This window comes from Salvelinus fontinalis, chromosome 40, assembly GCF_029448725.1.
Source record: "Salvelinus fontinalis isolate EN_2023a chromosome 40, ASM2944872v1, whole genome shotgun sequence".
Classification (NCBI taxonomy): Eukaryota; Metazoa; Chordata; class Actinopteri; order Salmoniformes; family Salmonidae; genus Salvelinus; species Salvelinus fontinalis.
The window spans coordinates 18,965,091-18,985,993 of record NC_074704.1 but is presented as its reverse complement, the minus strand read 5'-3'; the positions used below and the strand labels follow the sequence as shown (position 1 = coordinate 18,985,993).

At 41.9% G+C, this 20,903-nt stretch overlaps 1 protein-coding gene across 18 annotated transcripts in view; it reads left to right on the top strand.

Moving 5' to 3' along the window:
* LOC129839425 (regulating synaptic membrane exocytosis protein 1-like) overlaps positions 1 to 20,193 on the top strand; it is a 97,855-nt gene extending 77,662 nt beyond the window's left edge. For 12 of the 18 annotated variants that reach the window (XM_055906862.1, XM_055906861.1, XM_055906866.1 and 9 more), the window contains 10 exons: positions 1,656 to 1,769; positions 2,048 to 2,151; positions 2,955 to 3,058; positions 4,634 to 4,794; positions 13,206 to 13,423; positions 15,072 to 15,216; positions 15,528 to 15,643; positions 16,642 to 16,743; positions 16,992 to 17,131; positions 17,319 to 20,193. In XM_055906862.1, coding sequence (XP_055762837.1) covers positions 1,656 to 1,769; positions 2,048 to 2,151; positions 2,955 to 3,058; positions 4,634 to 4,794; positions 13,206 to 13,423; positions 15,072 to 15,216; positions 15,528 to 15,643; positions 16,642 to 16,743; positions 16,992 to 17,131; positions 17,319 to 17,537 — 1,423 coding nt within the window. In that variant the 3' untranslated portion in view covers positions 17,538 to 20,193. Of the gene's footprint in view, positions 1 to 1,655; positions 1,770 to 2,047; positions 2,152 to 2,954; positions 3,059 to 4,633; positions 4,795 to 5,098; positions 5,252 to 13,205; positions 13,424 to 15,071; positions 15,217 to 15,527; positions 15,644 to 16,641; positions 16,744 to 16,991; positions 17,132 to 17,318 lie in introns of all 18 variants that reach the window. The other 6 variants (XM_055906868.1, XM_055906870.1, XM_055906880.1 and 3 more) reach the window with 2 other exon arrangements.
* Positions 20,194 to 20,903: the final 710 nt, after the last annotated feature.

Genomic DNA, 20,903 nt, shown 5'->3' with positions numbered 1-20,903 from the left:
GCATTGTGGGCCATAAGGTCCTTCATTATGTTTCATATGATTTGCATTGTGGGCCATAAGGTCCTTCATAATGTTGTATATGATTTACATTGTGGGCCATAAGGTCCTTCATTATGTTTCATATGATTTACATTGTGGGCCATAAGGTCCAACATTATGTTTCATATGATTTACATTGTGGGCCATCAGGTCCTTCATTATGTTTCATATGATTTACATTGTGGGCCATAAGGACCTTCATTATGTTTCATATGATTTGCATTGTGGGCCATAAGGTCCTTCATAATGTTGTATATGATTTACATTGTGGGCCATACGGTCCTTCATTATGTTGTATATGATTTACATTGTGGGCCATAAGGTCCTTCATTATGTTGTATATGATTTACATTATGGGCCATAAGGTCCTTCATTATGTTGTATATGATTTACATTGTGGGCCATAAGGTACTTCATTATGTTGAATATGATTTACATTGTGGGCCATAAGGTCCTTCTTTATGTTGTATATGATTTACATTGTGGGCCATAAGGTCCTTCTTTATGTTGTATATGATTTACATTGTGGGCCATAAGGGCCTTCATTATGTTTCATATGATTGTAACGGCAGCCTTCCTCCTCTTCTTCTGAAGAGGAGGTGTAGCAGGGATCGGACCAAGACGCAGCGTAGTTCGTGTTCAACATGTTTAATAAAATACGATAACGTGAACACTACACAAATACAAAAATAACAAAAATAACAAACGTGGCAAAGCCCAAAACAGTCCTATCTGGTGCAGAGAACACAAAGACAGGAAACAACCACCCACAAACCCCAACACAAAACAAGCTACCTAAATATGGTTCCCAATCAGAGACAATGACTAACACCTGCCTCTGATTGAGAACCATATCAGGCCAAACATAGAAACGGACAAACTAGACACACAACATAGAATGCCCACCCAGCTCACGTCCTGACCAACACTAAAACAAGGAAAACACAAAAGAACTTTGGTCAGAACGTGACAATGATTTACATTGTGGGCCATAAGGTCCTTCATTATGTTGAATATGATTTACATTGTGGGCCATAAGGTCTTTCATTATGTTGTATATGATTTACATTGTGGGCCATAAGTTCCTTCTTTATGTTGTATATGATTTACATTGTTGGCCATAAGGTCCTTCATTATGTTGTAAATGATTTACATTGTGGGCCATAAGGTCCTTCATTATGTTGTATATGATTTACATTGTGGGCCATAAGGTCCTTCATTATGTTGAATATGATTTACATTGTGGGCCATAAGGTCCTTCATTATGTTGAATATGGTTTACATTGTGGGCCTTAAGGTCCTTCATTATGTTGAATATGATTTACATTGTGGGCCATAAGTTCCTTCTTTATGTTGTATATGATTTACATTGTTGGCCATAAGGTCCTTCATTATGTTGAATATGATTTACATTGTGGGCTATAAGGGCCTTCATTATGTTGAATATGATTTACATTGTGGGCCATAAGTTCCTTCATTATGTTGAATATGATTTACATTGTGGGCCATACGGTCCTTCATTATGTTGTATATGATTTACATTCTTTACCATTTATATAATTTAGCTTTCTTTCGTTTGTTTGTTCTTTTCTTTCCACGTGGCCTGTTGATGCCAGTCGTATCCAGCCCACCTCTATACTGAGGGGCAGTAGGGGGAGAGGGGGGCTGCTGCGCCCCTTTAACCAGACACCCCTGGGGAGATCTGCCCCTAACTCACCACGACAGGACAGGTGCATGCTGGTGCCCTAAAATACACACCCTTACAACCCCTTGTTGTACCCTTTTGTCCCATTTTGACCTCTGTGCTCCCTATACCCACTGTCCTGCTGCTCTTATTGGCTGTGGGAGCAGTACACCAATCCCATTGGTTCCCTCTAGTGTATGGTCAAGGATGTAGCCACCCTGAGTTTTATATATGCTGTAATGGGCCTACTGTAGAGGAGTTAACCTCATTCACTTGTATTTCATTTCTCTTTCTCCTTTTCTGTCTCTTGTCTCTCTCTCTCAGAACACACACCCACAGCCCCTCCCCTCCTACAGGGACTCCCCAGTCAGGTCGCAGGGGCAGACAGCTGCCACAGGTTCCTGCCAGAAGCAGCAGTGTAGAGCAAGGTAGGTTGTCAAGGAGGTGTGTGTGTGTGTGTGTGTGTGTGTGTGTGTGTGGGTGTGTCTGTCTGTCTGTCTGTCTGTCTGTCTGTCTGGCTGGCTGGCTGGCTGGCTGGCTGGCTGTGCGTGTCGTGATGTGTCTTGTACTACAACGGAGTGTATGAAATCATAACTCCGACCAATCAAAACCGTTTGTCTGAGTACTCTTCCTCACTCTTCTCTGTTTCTTTACATTCCTCATTCTCTTCTACCTCCATGTACATGAAGAAAATACACCTGTAGATAATAAACCGTTTGATGCTAGTAAACCTAATGAAAAAGTTAATTCTATGGCACGACTGTATCTGACCCAACTTTATATTATGTTTAAGATTTTAGACCCTTTCTATCCAGTAGATTCGATTTGCTTTTCCCTCTTTATATCCCCAACAATTATGACCCTCTGTGCACGCTGTAGTATTCCGTACATGACATCTAAGGAAAGTGATGCACAGCATGCGCCACCTAGTGTCCAAGTAGAGCAATGACACTAAGAGTACAGTGCAGTTGTCTAATCACCTCCTGCTTCCTCTGTTCACCTTGTTCCCGGGTGAAGTTTCCCCTAGGTACAGATCTAGGATCAGATTTCCCTTCCCTGATTCCTAACCTTAAACATAAGTAGGGGAAATGCAAACTGACCCAAGATCAGCGTCTAGGAGCAACTTCACCCTACATCGTTCACCTTCAGTCATTCACCTGAGAGGTTGTGTGTTTCTTGTGTAATTTACTGTATTATTACTGTATTCATGAATTAAGTCATTTCCTCCCAGCTCTAGCAGTAGAGGAGCGAGCCAGACAGATGAACATGAAAGTACATTCCTACCGGCCTTCAGCCTCCCATGACCCCGAGACGGACCTCAAGACCAAACGAGAGGTCAGTACTGTTGCTGCATCTCTCTGCTGGAAGACAGGCACTATTTCCTGGTCCACCTTAACATTACAACCCTGTTGTAATTATATAGTTCTAGACCTAGAGCTACAATATATTAACTGTCGTTCAAGATGGCCACTGTCCTTCACATATAAAAGGTTGGAGAGTTTTCCATGCTGATTACTTTTCATTGTCAGTTACAACACAGATGCCAGTTTGGGTATTAAGGAGCAGTGGTGTAAAGTACTTAAATAAAAATACTTGAAAGTACTACTTAAGTAGTTTTGGAGGGTATCTGTACTTTACTTTACTATTTATATTTTTGAATACTTTTACTTTTACTTCACAACATTTCCAAAGAAAACAATCAACTTTTTATACATTTTCGCTGAAACCCAAAAGTACTCGTTACATTTTGAATGCTTAGCAGGACAGGAAAATGGTCAAATTCATGCACTTATCAAGAGAACATCCCTGGTCATCCCTACTGCCTCTGATCTGCTGGACTCACTAAACACAAATGCTTCGTTTGTAAATGATGTCTGAATGTTGGAGTGTGCCCCTGGCTATCCGTAAATAAAAAAACAAGAATATAGTGCCTTCTGGTCTTTGAAATGATTTCTAATTTTACTTTTACTTTCAATACTTAAGTATATTTTAGAAATTACTTTTACATTTGAGACTTAAGTATATTTAAAACCAAATACTTTTAGACTTTTACTCAAGTAGTATTTTACTGGGGGACTATCACTTTTACATGAGTCCTTTTCTATTAAGGTATCTTTACTTTTACTCCAGTATGACAATTGGGTAGTTTTTCCACCACTGTTGGGGAGTGTAGGAGTAAATGCTTAGACATATAGGATTTGTAGGAGTAAATGCTTAGACATATAAAAAAACATATCACACTATTGAGTAAGGAGGAGAAGGAGAAGGGAACACGTGAGTGCATTTGCCATTCTGGTAAAATACAGGAAACCAAAGATTAGCAGATGGCCAAAGTCATACGTGCTGTAAAGTGTATGTATGGAAAAAGCAGGACACCATTATGAAGATAAAATTGACAGGAACAGCCATAAGTGCTTAGGGTAAAGGTCATAAGTGCTTAGGGCAAGATAGACATATATTAATTTTAGGGGACAAGGGGGTCCTGCCCCCATTATAATCTAATCAAGAGCGGATACAGGCGTTATTGGGCGTAGACAAGCAGGAAGCCTGAAATGAAGGATAATGGTGGCAGATGACCATAGGAGAAGTAATTTAATTAATGTATGTAATGATCTCATGTGTGTGGATGTGTATAAATAGCGAACCAGTGCTCTGGGAAGGTGTGTGTTCCGCGGACATTCCAGATTGCAATACAATTGTAATAAAAACATTTATTTGAGTTCACAAAAGTTCTTGTAAGAGTTATATTTGAAGTGATTTTCCACGACAGGAGCAGATCTACACATAAACCTCAGCTATACACCAGTATTTTATTGGACCTACTGTGTGTACAGTAACTATTATAGGAGTGAATAATTGGACCATTTAATACATATTCAGTCTTCCTCTCTCCTCTCTCACCTCCTTTAGATGTATGCGGATCAGCGGCGGAGCTCTGACAACGTGTCGGCCCGCTCATCAGACAGCGACATGAGTGACGCGTCGGCCCTATCCCGCGCCAGCAGTGCCTCACGCCTCAGCAGCACCTCCTACATGTCCATCCAATCAGAACGCCCGCGTGGGCGGCTCAGGTCGGTACCCCGCTCGACACTTTAATTTAGTTTCATATGTTCTTCCAAGATCATTTACAAGGTAATTGAGCATCAAGAACCAATTGAAGATATTGAAGGAATCAAAAGCATAGTGTGGAGTTTGTTCTTCTGTCTGTCACGCATGCCCGTTTTTTATCAGTCTGTGTTCATTTCGTCTGTCTTTTTTCTGCATGCTAATTGGTGCACGTTTCAATCTTTCTGCATGATCGTGTTTCTCTATGAATACTTGCATTGCATGCACACAAACACACACGGTGGGGAAACCCAAAATGAATGGACACAGGTCCAAGTCTTTAGAGGAGGAGAAGAAGGAGAGGAGGATCTCGTGGGGCATGAATGGGGAGCAGGAAAGGATGAGGGCGGCAGGGAAGAGACGCTTCTCTCAAGAGCTGAAGAGGAGGAGACACACTGTGTCTGGGGACCCCAAAGACGCCAGGTAAAGAAAAGAGAAAAGGTCCTTCGCTCCGTCACGGGATGGAGGGACCTACAATGGGTCATGGCAGACAAGAGCCCATATTTGAGGGACCTCACATAATCACTGTGTACCCACTAACCATGGTCCCCATAACCCTATTGCTCCTGTTGTGACCTGTAAACAGCCTCAACCACCTACTGTAACTGTCACCCAGTGTCCCCTCAAACCTACCTGGCTTTACATTCCGTGTCAAACTCATTCCAAGGAGGGCCGAGTGTCTGCAGGTTTTCGCTCCACCCTTGTACTTGATTGCTGAATTAAGGCCACTAATTAGTAAGGAACTCCCCTCGCCTCGTTGTCTTGGTCTTAATTGAAGTGAAAGACCAAAAACCTGGTGCAGTCGGCCCTCCGTTGAATGAGTTTGACACCCCTGCTTTACATGTACAAACTAGTGTCCCCTCAAATCCACCAGCCTTACATGTCCAAACTAGTGTCCCCTCAAATCCACCTGCCTTACATGTACAAACTAGTGTCCCCTCAAATCCACCTGCCTTACATGTACAAACTAGTGTCCCCTCAAATCCACGTGCCTTACATGTACAAACTAGTGTCCCCTCAAATCCACGTGCCTTACATGTACAAACGAGTGTCCCCTCAAACCCATCACAGTCTTACTATACTTTCTTAGCCAACCATCCCATAGTCCTATAACCCCAACAGTCTCACTCACATAACTCCACCCATAACTTCCATCCCCGCACAGCCCTAACGTCCCTACGGCTGACCAGTCCACCACAGCCTGCCTGCTGACACGGACAAATGACCCAATCCCCTGAGCCTCTCCTGGGCAGGCCCTTATTAACAGCCTTTTGTGTGTGTGTGTGTGTGTGTGTGTGTGTGTGTGTGTGTGTGTGTGTGTGTGTGTGTGTGTGTGTGTGTGTGTGTGTGTGTGTGTGTGTGTGTGTGTGTGTGTGTGTGTGTGTGTGTGTCCGTCCAAACAGAGTGGTTATAAAACAGAGAGCCCAGGGCCTTTGACATACGTTCTGAGAGATAGATCATGGCTATTGTGGACTGCGGAGAGAATGGAATGTGGTGGGTTGTTCGCTGGTTACTCAGATTGCTGCAGACTGGCTCCAGGTCAGTTTGAAGGTACCTGATAAGAGATATTGGATTCATACAGTATAATGAAGACTGGTTAAGGTAGCAGATACTCTTCCTGGGGTCCAGCAAAATGAAGGCAGTTATACAATTGTAAAACATTACAATACATTCACAACAGATTTCACAACATATTAAGTGTGTGTCATCAGGCTCCTACTCTACTACCACATATCTACAACACTAAATCCATGTGTACGTGTGTGTGTATAGTGCGTATGTTATTGTGTGTTTGTATGCATGTGTCTGTGCCCATGTTTGTGTTGCTTCACAGTCGCCGCAGTTCATCAGGTGTATTTTTATCTGTTTTTTAAATCAAATTTTACTGTTTGCATGATTTACTTGATGTGGAATAGAGTTCCATGTAGTCATGGCTCTATTTAGTACTGAGCACCTCCCATAGTCTGTTCTGGACTTGGGGACTGTGAAGAGACCTCTGGTGGCATGTCTTGTGCGGTATGCATGAGAGGTATTCAACATGTCAATACCTCTCATAAGTACAAGTAGCGATGAAGTCAATCTCTCCTCCACTTTGAGCCAGGAGAGATTGACGTGCATATTGTTAATGTTAGCTCTTTGTGTACATCCAAGGGCCAGCCGTGCTGCCCTGTTCTGAGTCAATTGCAATTTTCCTAAATCCCTCTTTGTGGCACCTGACCACACGACTGAACAGTAGTCCAGGTGCGACAAAACTAGGGCCTGTAGGACCTGCCTTGTTGATAGTGCTGTTAAGAATGCAGAGCAGCGCTTTATTGCGGACAAACTTCTCCCCATCCTAGCTACTGTTGTATCAATATATTTTGACCATGACAGTTTACAATCCAGGGTTACTCCAAGCAGTTTAGTCTCCTCAACTTGCTCAATTACCACATTATTCATTACAAGATTTAGTTGAGGTTTAGTGAAAGATTTGTCCCAAATACAATGTTATTAGTTTTTTCTTGCCTCCCATTCTGAAATTAACTGGAGCTCTTTGTTTAGTGTTGCAGTCATTTCAGTCGCTGTGGTAGCTGACATGTATAGTGTTGAGTCATCCGCAACATAGACACACTGGCTTTACTCAAAGCCAGTGTTGTTAGTAAATATTTTAAAAAGTAAGGGGCCTAGACAGCTGCCCTGGGGAATTACTGATTCTACCTGGATTTTGTTGGAGAGGCTTCCATTTAAAGAACAACCTCTGTGTTTTGTTAGACAGGTAACTCTTTATCCAATATATAGCAGGGGGTGTAAAGCCATAACACATACATTTTTCCAGCAATAAACTATGATCGATAGTGTCAAACCCTACACTGAAGTCTAACAAAACAGCCCCCACAATGTTTTTATTATCAATTTCTCTCAGCCAATCATCAGTCATTTATGTAAGTGCTGTGCTTGTTGCATGTCCTTCCCTATAAGCGTGCTGAAAGTCTGTTGTCAATTTGTTTACTGTAAAATAGCATTGTATCTGGTCAAACACAATTGACCCCAAAACTTTACAAAGGCTTGGTAACAGGCTGATTGTTCGGCTATTTGAGCCAGTAAAGGGGGCTTTACTATCCTTAGGTAGGGGAATAACTTTTGCTTTCCTCCAGGCCTGAGGGCACACATGTTCTAGTAGGCTTAAATTGAAGATATAACAAATAGGAGTGGCAATATCGTCCACTATTATCCTCAGTAATTTTCCATCCACGTTGTCAGATCCCGGTGGCTTGTCATTGTTCATAGACAACAATCATTTTTTCACCTCTTCCACACTTACTTTACGGAATTCAAAATGACAATGCTTGTATTTCATAATTTGGTCAGATATACTTGGATGTGTAGTGTCAGCATTTGTTGCTGGCATGTCATGCCTAAGTTTGCTAATCTTGCCAATGACAAAATCATTAAAGTAGTTGGCAATATGAGTGGGTTTTGTGAAGAATGAGCCATCTGATTCAAAGAATGATGGAGAAGAGTTTGCCTTTTTGCCCCAAATTTCATTTAAGGTAATCCAAAGCTTTTTACTATCATTCTTTATGTCATTTAGCTTTGTTTCAAAGTGTAGTTTTCTTCTTTTTATTCAGTTTAGTCACATGATTTCTCAATTTGCAGTACGTTTCCAGATTGGTTGTACAGCCTGACCTATTTGCCATTTCTTTTGCCTCATCCCTCTCAACCATGGACTTTTTAAATTCCTCATCCATGGGGATTTAACAGTTTTACAATAATTTTGTCAATGGGTGCATGCTTATTAGTAACTGGGATAAGCAATTTCAGAAATGTGTCAAGTGTGTCGTCTGATTGCCCCTTATTGCACACCACGGACCAACAAATATTCTTTACATCAACAACATAGGAATCACTACAAAACTTCTTGTAAGACCTCTTATACACTATAATAGGCCCAGCCTTTGGAACTTTGGTTTTCCTAAATGTGGCTACTATATTGTGATCACTACATCTGATGGGTCTAGATACTGCTTTCAAGCTAATTTCTGCAGTATTAGTAAAGATGTGATCAATACATGTTGATGATTTCATTCCTTTGCTGTTTGTAACTACCCTGGTAGCTTGATTGATAACCTGCACTGGGTTGCAGTTACTAGTTACAGTTTGAAGCTTTATCTTGAGTGGGCAGCTTGATGAAAGCGAAGTCAATATTTTAAATCACCAAGAAAAAATACCTCTATTGATATCACATACATTATCAAGCATTTCACACGTTATCCAGATACTGACTGTTATCACTTGGTGGTCTATAGCAGCGTCCCACCAGAATGGGCTTTAGGTGAGGCAGACGAACCTGTAGCCATATTACTTCAACAGTATTTAACATGAGATCCTCTCTAATCTTTACAGGAATGTGGTTCTGAATAATAACAGCCACACCTCCACCTTTGGCATTTCTGTATTTTCTGTAGATGTTATAACCATGTATTGCTACCACTGTATCATCAAAGGTATTATCTAAGTGAGTTTCAGAGATTGTCAGAATATGAATGTTATCTGTTACTAGCAAATTATTAACTTCATGAACCTTGTTTCTTAAGCTACATATGTTAACATGGGCTATTTTTAACACTTTTCTGTTATGCTTGATTGTTTTTCTTGCTTTACTGGGAAGCTTAGCAGAGGTAGACATCCTCTGGTTATTTATATTAGCGCAGGGTGAGCTGCACACAGTGGACTTCCTGCTAGGGGACACCACCCCAGTGCTAACAGTATAACACTGGCTCATAGGCATGTAATTACATACAATAGCTGTAGACTCAGCAGAGGCATTCAGAACAGTAAGAGGGACATAAATTAGGTTACTTACATCGTGTCTTCCAACACCCCTGGGATAATGTACCTTTGCTGGTACATTATGACAACTCAGTGACACAATGGTAGGAATTAAATCAGCTTTGAAGCGCATGGGGGGTGGGTGATGGCTGGGTCAGTTGTCAGTGGCAGGTCGCCGGCTGTTCCTTGCTACGCACTGGCCCGGCTGCATGTTAGCGTTTGGTGTAGCCTCTCAGAGCTGTGTGGGGCGTGTCCCCAGTGTCTGTAGTTATGGCGGATACGAAACATACAGTTACAGCATGTACTGGCCAACAAATGGAGTCACACACTGGAAATAAGGACTTTCCTTCAGTAGTTCTATAGAGAGCGTTGTATAAGTTGAGTTCTTGGTAGCCTGGCTCCATTGTTGATATCCAGGTACCATATACATGGGTGAACGCTTCACGGCAGACTGTAACCATTTAACTCTGTTTTGTTTGTAGCCACAGTGGCTTGCGAAAGTAGTCACCCACCTTGGCATTTTTCCTATTTTGTTGCCTTACAACCTGGAATTAAAATAGATTTTTGGGGGGTTTGTATCATTTGATTTACACAACATGCCTACCACTTTGAAGATGTAACATTTTTATTGTGAAACAAACAAGAAATAAGACAAAAAACCAGAAAATTTGAGCGTGCATAACTATTCACCCCCCCAAAGTCAATACTTTGTAGAGCCACCTTTTGCAGCAATTACAGTTGCAAGTCTCTTGGGGTATGTCTCTATAAGCATGGCACATATAGCCACTGGGATTTTTGCCTATTCTTCAAGGCAAAACTGCTCCAACTCCTTCAACTTGGATGGGTTCTGCTGGTGTACAGCAATCTTTAAGTCATACCACAGATCCTCAATTGGATTGAGGTCTGGCCTATGACTAGGCCATTCCAAGACATTTAAATGTGTCCCCTTAAACCACTCGAGTGTTGCTTTAGCAGTATGCTTAGGGTCATTGTCCTACTGGAAGGTGCACCTCCGTCCCAGTCTCAAATCTCTGGAAGACTGAAACAGGTTTCCTTCAAGAATTTCCCTGTATTTAGCTCCATCCATCATTCCTTCAGTTCTGACCAGTTTCACAGTCCCTGACTAGTTTCTCAGTCCCTGTGTTTGCTTATTTCTTAGTTCTGACCAGTTTCACAGTCCCTGACTAGTTTCTCAGTCCCTGTGTTTGCTTATTTCTTTCTTTAAGCAATGGCCACTCTTCCGTAAAGCCCAGCTCTGTGGAGTGTACGGCTTAAAGTGGTCCTATGGACAGATACTCCAATCTCCGCTGTGGAGCTTTGCAGCTCCTTCAGGATTATCTTTGGTCTCTTTGTTGCCTCTCTGGTTAATGCCCTCCTTGCCTGTTCCATGAGTTTTGGTGGGCGGCCCTCTCTTGGCAGGATTGTTGTGGTGTCATAATTTTTTAATGATGGATTTAATGGTGCTCCATGGGATGTTCAAAGTTTCATATATTTTTTTATAACCCAACCCTGATCTGTACTTCTCCACAACTTTGTCCCTGACCTGTTTGGAGAGGTCTTTGGTCTTCATGGTGCCTCTTGCTTGGTGGTGTTGCAGACTCTGGGGCCTTTCAGAACAGGTGTAGATATACTGAGATCATGTGACACTTAGATTGCACACAGGTGGACTTTATTTAATTAATTATGTAACTTCTGAAGGTAATTGGTTGCACCAGATCTTATTTAGGGGCTTCATAGCAAAGGGGCGAATACGCACCACTTTTCTGTTTAGTTTTTTTTTTATATTCTGAAACAAGTCATTTTTTAAATTTTACTTCACCAATTTGGACTATTTTGTGTATGTCCATTACATGAAATCCAATTAAAAATTCATTTAAATTAAAGGTTGTAATGCAACAAAATAGGAAAAACGTTAAAGGTGGTGAATCCTTTTGCAAGGCACTGTACATCTTGCTTGGCCAGCGTTGTGTCAAGTCAGTCCGGTTCACACTGAGCATGTGCAGAAAGTAGCCCATCCCTTTTTCCAACTGATCTGTCGTTCCCGATGGCTAACATTATGTCTTTCAAAAACGGCACAGTAGAAAGGCCCCAGGTCAATGTGGAGGTGTTTGATGGAGATGCTTGGATGTATACAGTATATTGATGACTGTCCCGAAGTCAGTTTGGAGGTGTTTGATTATGAGACTTAGCTGCCTATGAGAAGAGGTGTGGACGTTATGGACACCTACCTTGTCCCTTTATCTCCTCCCATCTTCCTCAATCATCCTTCTTCTTCTCTCTCCATCTGAGGCTGCTATATTCTATCAGTCCCATTATTCAATTTCAATGTATGGCTTAATTGTTCAATGCGGGGAAATGTGTTTGGTAATTTGTGCTGACATACAACATCACATGTGATATAGTCTCCTTGTTTATTTGGCTTGATTTAATGTTGTGCATGTGGTTGTGTGTCTGTGATTGTTGTTTGTGTCAACTTCCGTTGTTGTGTCTGCGTGTGTGTTTGTACGTCAGTGTGTATCTCAGATCCCTCCTGGCATGCGTCCTGTGCTCCCGCTGTCCAGACCCCCCCTGGACCTCTTCTGAGCTGGAGTACCCTTCTCCCTACCCCACCACCGGCCCTCGCCCCTTCATCACAACCCTCCACGGGGCTGAGGAGAGGCCCCAGGCCACCCTACCCCTCCCTAGCCCCCTGGTCACTTGGACAGGGTCCACGATGGGTATGCGGGACGGGGGCAGTGTGGCGGGGCTCTCCTGCAGCACCCCGACCCCTTTAGAGGGGATGGACATGCACCAGCTCCTCCGAACCCCTAGAAAGCGCCACAGAGCACTGAGTGTCATCTGTGCCTGTTGTATGTTGGCCTGTCTGAGGAGAAGAAGCCTGAACAGCTAAGGCTATTGGCTGAGACTGAGAGACTCATTTATATTACAAAAGAGACACACTTATATATATACTTATATCAGAGGAGGCTGGTAAGAGGAGCTATCGGAGGACGGGCTCATTGTAATGACTGGTGGAATGGATGGAATGGACTCAAACATGTGGTTTCCATATGTTTGAAGTGTTTGATACCTTCCATTGATTCCATTCCAGCTATTACAATGAGCCCATCCTCCTATAGCACCTCCCACCAGCCTCCACTGATATGTATTTTATAGATTGTAATGTCAGTGTTATTGACCATTACAAAAGACCGGCAATAATGGACATTGGACACATAAGGCATATTGCTGAATTGTGTGGGATTTTGGAAGCGTATTTGGACATTTTAGATAATTTGAGATCATTGAGATCATTTTTTAGTTTTGAGATCTTTTGGGGTCTGTTCAGGCTTTCTTGTATCATCAATATCATGTTTTAACATTAAACTCATTACAATCACTCACCAATCATTGTATGCCTCATATCATACTGTATAAGAACCTTATCAATTATTGAAGTTTATTAGACTGTTGTGTTGTCACCCACTAAAGTGAAGGTAACCCCTTACGTTATAAGTTCCTCTGCTCATTTCATATCTCAAGACTGTGATTCCAGATTTACCTTTTACTCTCCTCTCTCTCCCTCTAGTCGGCAGGTTCGTGCGGCGCCAGGCCGGACCATGCTGAAGAGCACAAGCGTGAGCGGTGAGATCTACGCGTCAGAGCGTACCGACGGCAGCCAATCGGACACGGCGCTGGGCACGGTGGGCATGGGTGGCAAGAAGAGACGCTCCAGCCTCAGTGCCAGGGTGGTCTCCATCGTCTCCAACAGACGTAGTCGCAGCACGTCGCAGATCATCGGCCCGGGTGAGTTCAAAGGTCAAAACTGACCCTCACCCAAATGAAGGAGACGCTCGGGATGGTTGTGATTTGAAAACGTGGCTCTGGTATTTTGATTTGATTTACGGTTTACATTGAAAGACGGTGGTAGACAGACATTTATCAATTGGACATTACAGACAGTAAAAATGAGACATTACGAACTATCAGCAAGTGGCCATGACATGATAGCTCTCAGATGTTTTTAGTTTCAAGAGTGACCTGAATCTACCTTACAGCACTTTCATCTGAATAAGACAGTAAAAAAACAGAGAAGCACATCACTCTTGACCCTTTGTTTACGTGACTGCGCACCAAAATGTCCTGATGCTGGAATTCTAATCTTACGAATACCACCCACAAAAAGCATGTCATAAAGAGTTTCAAAACAACATGTTGCTACTCTAGATGACACCCGCTGCGGCCAAGCTTTCAGTCAGAGAGACTCTTTCTCAGCCTGGCTGGACTCACTGTAGGGTGGGGAGAGAGAGGAAGCAGAGACAGAGAGAGTTAGTTGAAAGGCTCCAACTGCACTCTCTTCCTCTTGTTCTGCGCTCCTCTTTGTAGCTGACATAAAAAGCCATTATAAAGAAAACTAGGGCCGAGGGGGTCTCTCCGTGCCTCTCTCCTCTCTCCCCATTGTTATATAGTATAGCAGTATGATTGGTGTTCTGTGTGATAGTTGCCCTCTTTGCTGACAAAATCTATAATTCATGTTGGGTTGAGGGAGAAGGTAAGGAAGACTTGTTTTTACATTTTTCACGCTTGAATACTTTCATGTTGTTTTATGGTTGATACTGGTGATTCTTGCTGTACTACAAATCATTTAAGGTTTGCGTTCTTTGTCATGAATCTTGTTCTAGAGGCAGCTTTGCAGAGTGGTCACTAGCTTGCATAGCCATAAAGCCATAAAATTTGATTTTAAGCCTAAGTCTAACCTTAACCCGAACCACACTGCTAACCTTAAATTAAGACCAAAAAACACACACAAAAAATCATGAATTTTTACAATATAAGCCAATTTTTACTTTACAGCTGGCCCATCTAGAGGAAATCGCTCAGTTCTGCCTCCAAGGAAAGATTCATAACAAAAAACATCAACCTGCGTATTATCATCATGTACTACTGTATCGTTCTTAAGGATTGACTGTACGGTATGCCATTGTCTGTATTAGGTTGGTAGTGTTGACGTGACGAGGGATGGAACCTTGAAATAACGACACATGTTGTTCTTTCTCTCTAAACATCTCAACAACCCATTGTTCAGCCGTGACTTGTGAAAACGCAATGACAGAAAAGGATACTTTGACTTCCCGGTTCTTTCAATGTCTCTTTTGTGTCCTTTGTCCTCTGAGATGTAACATGGTTCCCCAGCTCTGTGTCCTATCGTTACGATGAGGCAGCTAGGACTACATGGCACCACACCTGGTCTTCCTCAAGAGGACCACCAAATAAAGCCTTCTGGCCTAAATGTGTTCATCCTCGAGAGTTGTGTTGTTTAGCGCTGACCCAGAAAAACTAAGGCCTGGAAGATAGGACTTCAGGTCTCAGGAAGACAGTAGATTAGCCGTGCTAACTTAGCCATTAGCCTTAGCTATCCTCTCCATTGTGTATATTTTCTCCTCTCCGGTACCAGAGGGGAAGGGGAAGAAGGAGAAGGGTGCATCCATCCAGAGGAGCACAGAGACGGGCATGGCTGTAGAGATGACCAGGAACATGAGTCGACAGTCCAGTAAAGAGTCCACCAACGGCACCATGAACAGCTGCAACTCCGAAGGAAAGTCAGTATCTCCAAAATACAGGCTCTCTCTCTCTATATATATTTATCTCTCTCTCTTTTTATTTCTCTCTCGCTATCTCTCTCTACATACTGTATGTCTCTATCCTTTTCCTCCCTCTACTCCTCTCTCTTCGTCACTTTCTTCCTCTTTCTGTTTATGGGTACAAACGTTTTTTTCCTATGTTACATGAATTGACATTCACCCAGTATTTCAGTATTATTGCAGTAAATTCGATAGATGATTTCACCTAGGACCCCTGGGTTATATACGGTAATTAGTTGTATATTGACTGTGTTCTTCTTCTGTTCTAGTCTGCTTTTCGGTGGGGTGCGTCTGGGACAGCCAGGCAACCAGTTCAGCGACTTCCTAGATGGCCTGGGTCCTGCTCAGCTGGTGGGCAGACAAACACTGGCCACACCTGCCATAGGTGAGTAAATATCCCCCTATAATACTCTGTCTATTCATCATGTTGTTGCCCTATCATAGTTCCTCTGTGATTCTTCCCCAATTGATAACTTATTGTTCAGCTATTTCTATACCCTTCCCTTCTCCCACAAATCAGTTTCATTGATTCACATAGCTTCCTTTCTTCCGTCTCCATATTACCTCAATAACTCAATAGCCTTCCAACTTCCCTCTTGAGAAACTCAATTGCCCACTTGTCTTACTACTTCCTGTGTCATGACCTTAGGTGTGTTCGAGCAGTACGCCTAACAATGCCGACTGTAGTCGGGGGAGGTGCATCTGCGACAGACAAAAGTCAGACACTGTAGTGGTTTTCCAACAGCAAGGCTCAGATCAACATAGCAGTGTCAACATAGCTGCTGTTGTTTATAAAAACAAAATCTTTATGTCGAAATTAACTTTTCTATACCCCTTTATTACACACTCCCAAACTGAAAACGTGTACAATGAATTGGTTAGAGAGAGGTCTCAAATATCACTTTCATTTGTAGCTTTAGAATCGGGGTAAATGTGGTTCCTGTTTTAGGCATGTCTTTGGCCATGTTCATCAAACAAAAACACCCTAATGATTGGTTGACAAATAGTGCCTCCAACACTGCAGGTGATGACTGCATGGTGCACAACTGCAGTGACTTGAAGGCGTCTTCATCAAACACTGCATGACCTTTGATCACACGATTTTTGGAAATGTTTATACCCAAAATGCAAAACACGACGGTGACCATCACGTGGTCGAACATCTCCCTTATCTCCTGCCTACTTCCTGTTCTGATTGGTTCAATCCAGTTCCTGTTTAGTCAACCAGAGACAAAACAGAAGGGGAGACATCAGCTGCTATCGCACTGGTTCATATAGGAAGCCGGAACTGTGAAAAAAGAATCTATAGTGAACGGCCTGAGTCGGACATCTTCATTTATCCACCATCTTTGGTCAACTCGTTCTACTTCTTCTTCCTCCCAGGTGATATTCAGATCGGGATGATGGACAAGAAGGGTCAGCTGGAGGTGGAGGTGATCAGAGCTCGAGGCCTTGTACAAAAGCCTGGATCCAAATCCCTCCCTGGTGAGACACTGGTGGTAGCGCCACCTAAGGGTGGATGACTGCATTGAGACAAAATAATATTCACTGTAAAGTCCATTGAAAGTGCTTTTTAATCCAGGAGTAGTCTTATCTGGGTCCATGTAATCGCCCACCTAGAGAAAACAATTCAATCGGACCATGTTTAGAGCCACAATAGAGTATCCTTATCCTTATCCTTATCTGCCTCTTGTTTCTTTTTTTCTTATTTCGTTCTTTCTTTCTTTCGTCAGCTCCATACGTCAAGGTCTATCTGTTGAATAATGGAGCGTATGTAGCCAAAAAGAAAACCAAGATTGCACGGAAAACGCTCGACCCGCTGTACCAGCAAGCGCTGCAATTCGAGGAGAGCCCACAGGGGAAAGTCTTACAGGTGAGGGTCAAAGCGTGCCTTGTTTCATAAAGAGAGTTCAATCACTTTTTAATCAAATAAATGCATTGACTGAATAATATTAAAACCATTTTTTTATTTTAATTTACATTTTATTTAACTATTTAAGCTATTAACTATTTAAGAATTTTTATCAATAGATTTTTGGGGGTCTTTTTTTCTCCTTCAGGTGATCGTCTGGGGAGACTACGGACGAATGGACCACAAAAGCTTCATGGGAGTTGCACAAATCCTATTGGAGGAACTAGACTTAACAAGCACAGTGATTGGCTGGTACAAGTTGTTCCCACCCTCCTCCTTAGTGGACCCCACACTAGCCTCCCTGACTCGACGTGCTTCCCAGTCGTCATTGGACAGCTCCTCGGGCCCACCGGGCACCCGATCCTAGTGGACCAATGGGACTACAGCTACCAATCTTAATGGACCAATGGGACTATGGCTAGCCTACCGCTTTGTGAAACGAATTAACGTCACCTTAGAGATTAACGGACAAAAATGATTCTAGAACAACAACAATCAAGAAACAGAGTCACAATGATTTAAAAAAGCTTTGTTGAGATCTGACAATCACTCCTGGCATCGTTTAATTAGTTTGTTCGTTTTAGAGAGCGTTAGATTTCAGTGTTTCATTCCAGTAACGAATTCGTCATTGTTTTTTCGCGGTTGTAATCTAAGAACTAGGGCTGTTGGTAATAAACAATGTTCGGTAGCTAGGTAAGGCTGTACTTGAGTCGAGCGGTAAGGAGACACTCGATTCATTGAAGAAACTAAATAGAAATTTAAATGTAAAAGGAAGCAGGGTGGTAGTTTTTAGTCAAACCATCAATAAACAAAGAAATGTATGTTAGCGTCGGAATGTATGGACCCAAGACAGAGGTGTCATCCTCCTTGTTCCTCAGGGGGTGCCATAATGTCCTCTCCGCAGTGGCCCCCATCCGGCCCCCAAACAGACTGCCAGCACTTCGGCCCCCAGGGCAGAGTGCTTCTGAGTGGGGTTGGTCCGGGCAAGCAGGGGTCTCCTTCTGGTGCCTAGACTTTGTGGATTCACATTACTGGTCCTTCTCTGTCAAAATATAATTTTTTGTTTTCAATATGTTTACCATGGCTGGTCCAAGCCGCTCTCTCGTTTTTGTCTTTGGTACGTTTTACTTTTTTTTTCTCAGTTTGTTACTTATAGCACAAAAATGTTTTTATGATGAGTATGAGGTTTACGATGCGTTGTCTGATGTATGCATGGAGAAGAAAAAAAAGACACAAAGAAAAAATACGAAATAGAGAAAATTAAATCAAGTGTCTGCAATGAGATGCAGGGGACTGTTCAGTGACACATCTTAAATTACGATTTTTACACTTGACAATGAGATTAGTGTGGGATTACAATGTTGTTTTCTTCGTTCAGTCACCTACAAAAAGTCCAACCCAGTTGTCTTTGTATAGATGTATACTAGACCTCCAAGGAGGTTGACCATTAAATATAATTATACATTTCACTTTGAACTATCACCAGGGTGTCAACAAGTCACTGTAAAAAAATACGTGTCTTTGTCCACAATCACGAGAACTTTCATTTAGCTGTTTTCTTGGAATATCCTTCCCCTCACCCCAGCACATGTTTAGGGGTTTTATCCGAAACTTCAGTTTACATTATTTTGAGATTCAAAAATGCAAGCACAATAAGCTTGATTTTTTTTTACGGCAAAAAGTGAAACTTTTTGGAGAAAAAAGTGAATGAAAAAAATATAAAAAATACTGCTTGCAAATGTAATTTTTTGGTTCATTTCATTTCTTCTTTGTCTCGATTTTTTGGAAAAACAAAAAGCATCAGTTGCTCAAATTTCCCTTCTGCATCTTTGTGAATGTGAAAAGTAACCAATCAGATTGAGCTTTCCGGACAGGAACACCAATGCTCATCCTTCGTCAGGCCCGCTGACTCCTGCCACACCAAAGGGGGCGTGGCCAGCATGACTCGGACCTGTTCCAAGCTGCATGCACATTTTGTAAAACAAAAACCATACTGGAAAAAAAAGATTGAAATGAACTAGATATGTGTGTTAGTTCCACATACCGTAGGCCCGCTTGTATGTTGCATGCACTTGTACAGTTTGCTCGTACTTAAATATAAAGAGAAACCGAAGCCATTCACATCACGCGAAGACATTCGAAATGATCAGCTGCAGTCAAGTCTAGTCCACATCCTTCATTCCGGTGCTGAATGTTTCGAAACCAACTGATTACCGAGATTATGTTGATGTCTTTTTTTAAAGCTATTGAACCCGTGCTGTCGTACTAAGCAGTCCTCACCGCCCATTCTTTCAAATCTACTGTTACTGTACACATAGTTGACCTCTATGGGGCTGAGACTACATGGTTGAATATGTATAAATCAGATCAACTTATATACAAAGTATAGTTATGTTGAACATAATGATGTAATAAGATATATGGATATATATATTACACCAATTATTTAGAGTATAATGTACCGAAAGTAATTTAGGTATATTGTAAATATTTTTTCAACCAACCAAACGTTTTAGTGATATTTACGAAGGGGTCAAGACAGATTACGGGGACATTTTCAAGTTCAGTAAGACCACGATTGGACACTACTTTACTACAAGGCTTCAGGGTATAGTCCCAAATTGCCACACTTGAGTGTACTAGGGTATCAGGCCATATTATCTGCAAAAGCTGTCGTCACGACACCTCTCTCTCCATGCTTTGAAACCTACAACCTACGACCTATGACCCCAGCCATGTAAAACCCCATTTATAAAAACGTCACATTTTTTGTTTCATGTTCAGTGAGTTATTTTTTATTTTGTCAGTATTATTAGGAGAGAAAAAAAATGCTGATTGTTTACAATTGATGTGTTCCACTGAAACAACAACTATAAAAGAAAATGATCAGATTAAAAATAAAGTATTCACAGCAGCGTTTCTTGTTTGGTATAACAGGTGTGGCTCAAATGATGTGTATGTTTTATATTTTAAAAAAAGAGTTCATTTTTATCATTTACAAATAAAAAGAATGTGTGGAAGAATTGTCCCTCCTGCTTGCTGTTCTTGTTCCACTGTCAACTCTCTCCTCATACCCTACCTGGGTTCAAGTCCTATTTAAACTCATTTGAAATAGTTCAACTGGGCTTGATTGAGCTTGTCTGATAGAATGGAACCAATTCGCAAAATTGCAAACCTCGCCCATCTGACAATCTAGGCAGGCTAAAGCAAACACTAAGGGCTGGATTCAATCCGTATCGCGGAGGTATCGCGGAAGATCCACGTAAAACTGTACAGGTCATTTCCTATTGAGCCGACATTCAGTGCCTTCAGAAAGAATTCAGACCCCTTGACTTTTTACCCATTTGTTAGGTTACTGCCTTATTCTAAAATTGATAAAATATATATTTTTCCTGATCAATCTACACACAATACCACATAATGACAAAGCAAAAACAGGGTTTAAGAAATTGTTGATAACTTCAACAACAAAAAAATAATAATGAAATATCACATTTACATAAGACCCTTTACTCAGTACTTTGTTGAAGCACCTTTGGCAGCGATAACAGCCTCGAGGTTTCTTGGGTATGACGCTACAAGTTTGGCACACCTGTATTTGGGGAGTTTCTCCAATTCTTCTCTGCAGATCCTCTCAAGCTCTGTCAGGTTGGATGAGGAGTGTTGCTGCAGAGCTATTTTCACGTCTCTCCAGAGATGTTTGAACAGGTTTTTATCAAGGATCTCTCTGTAC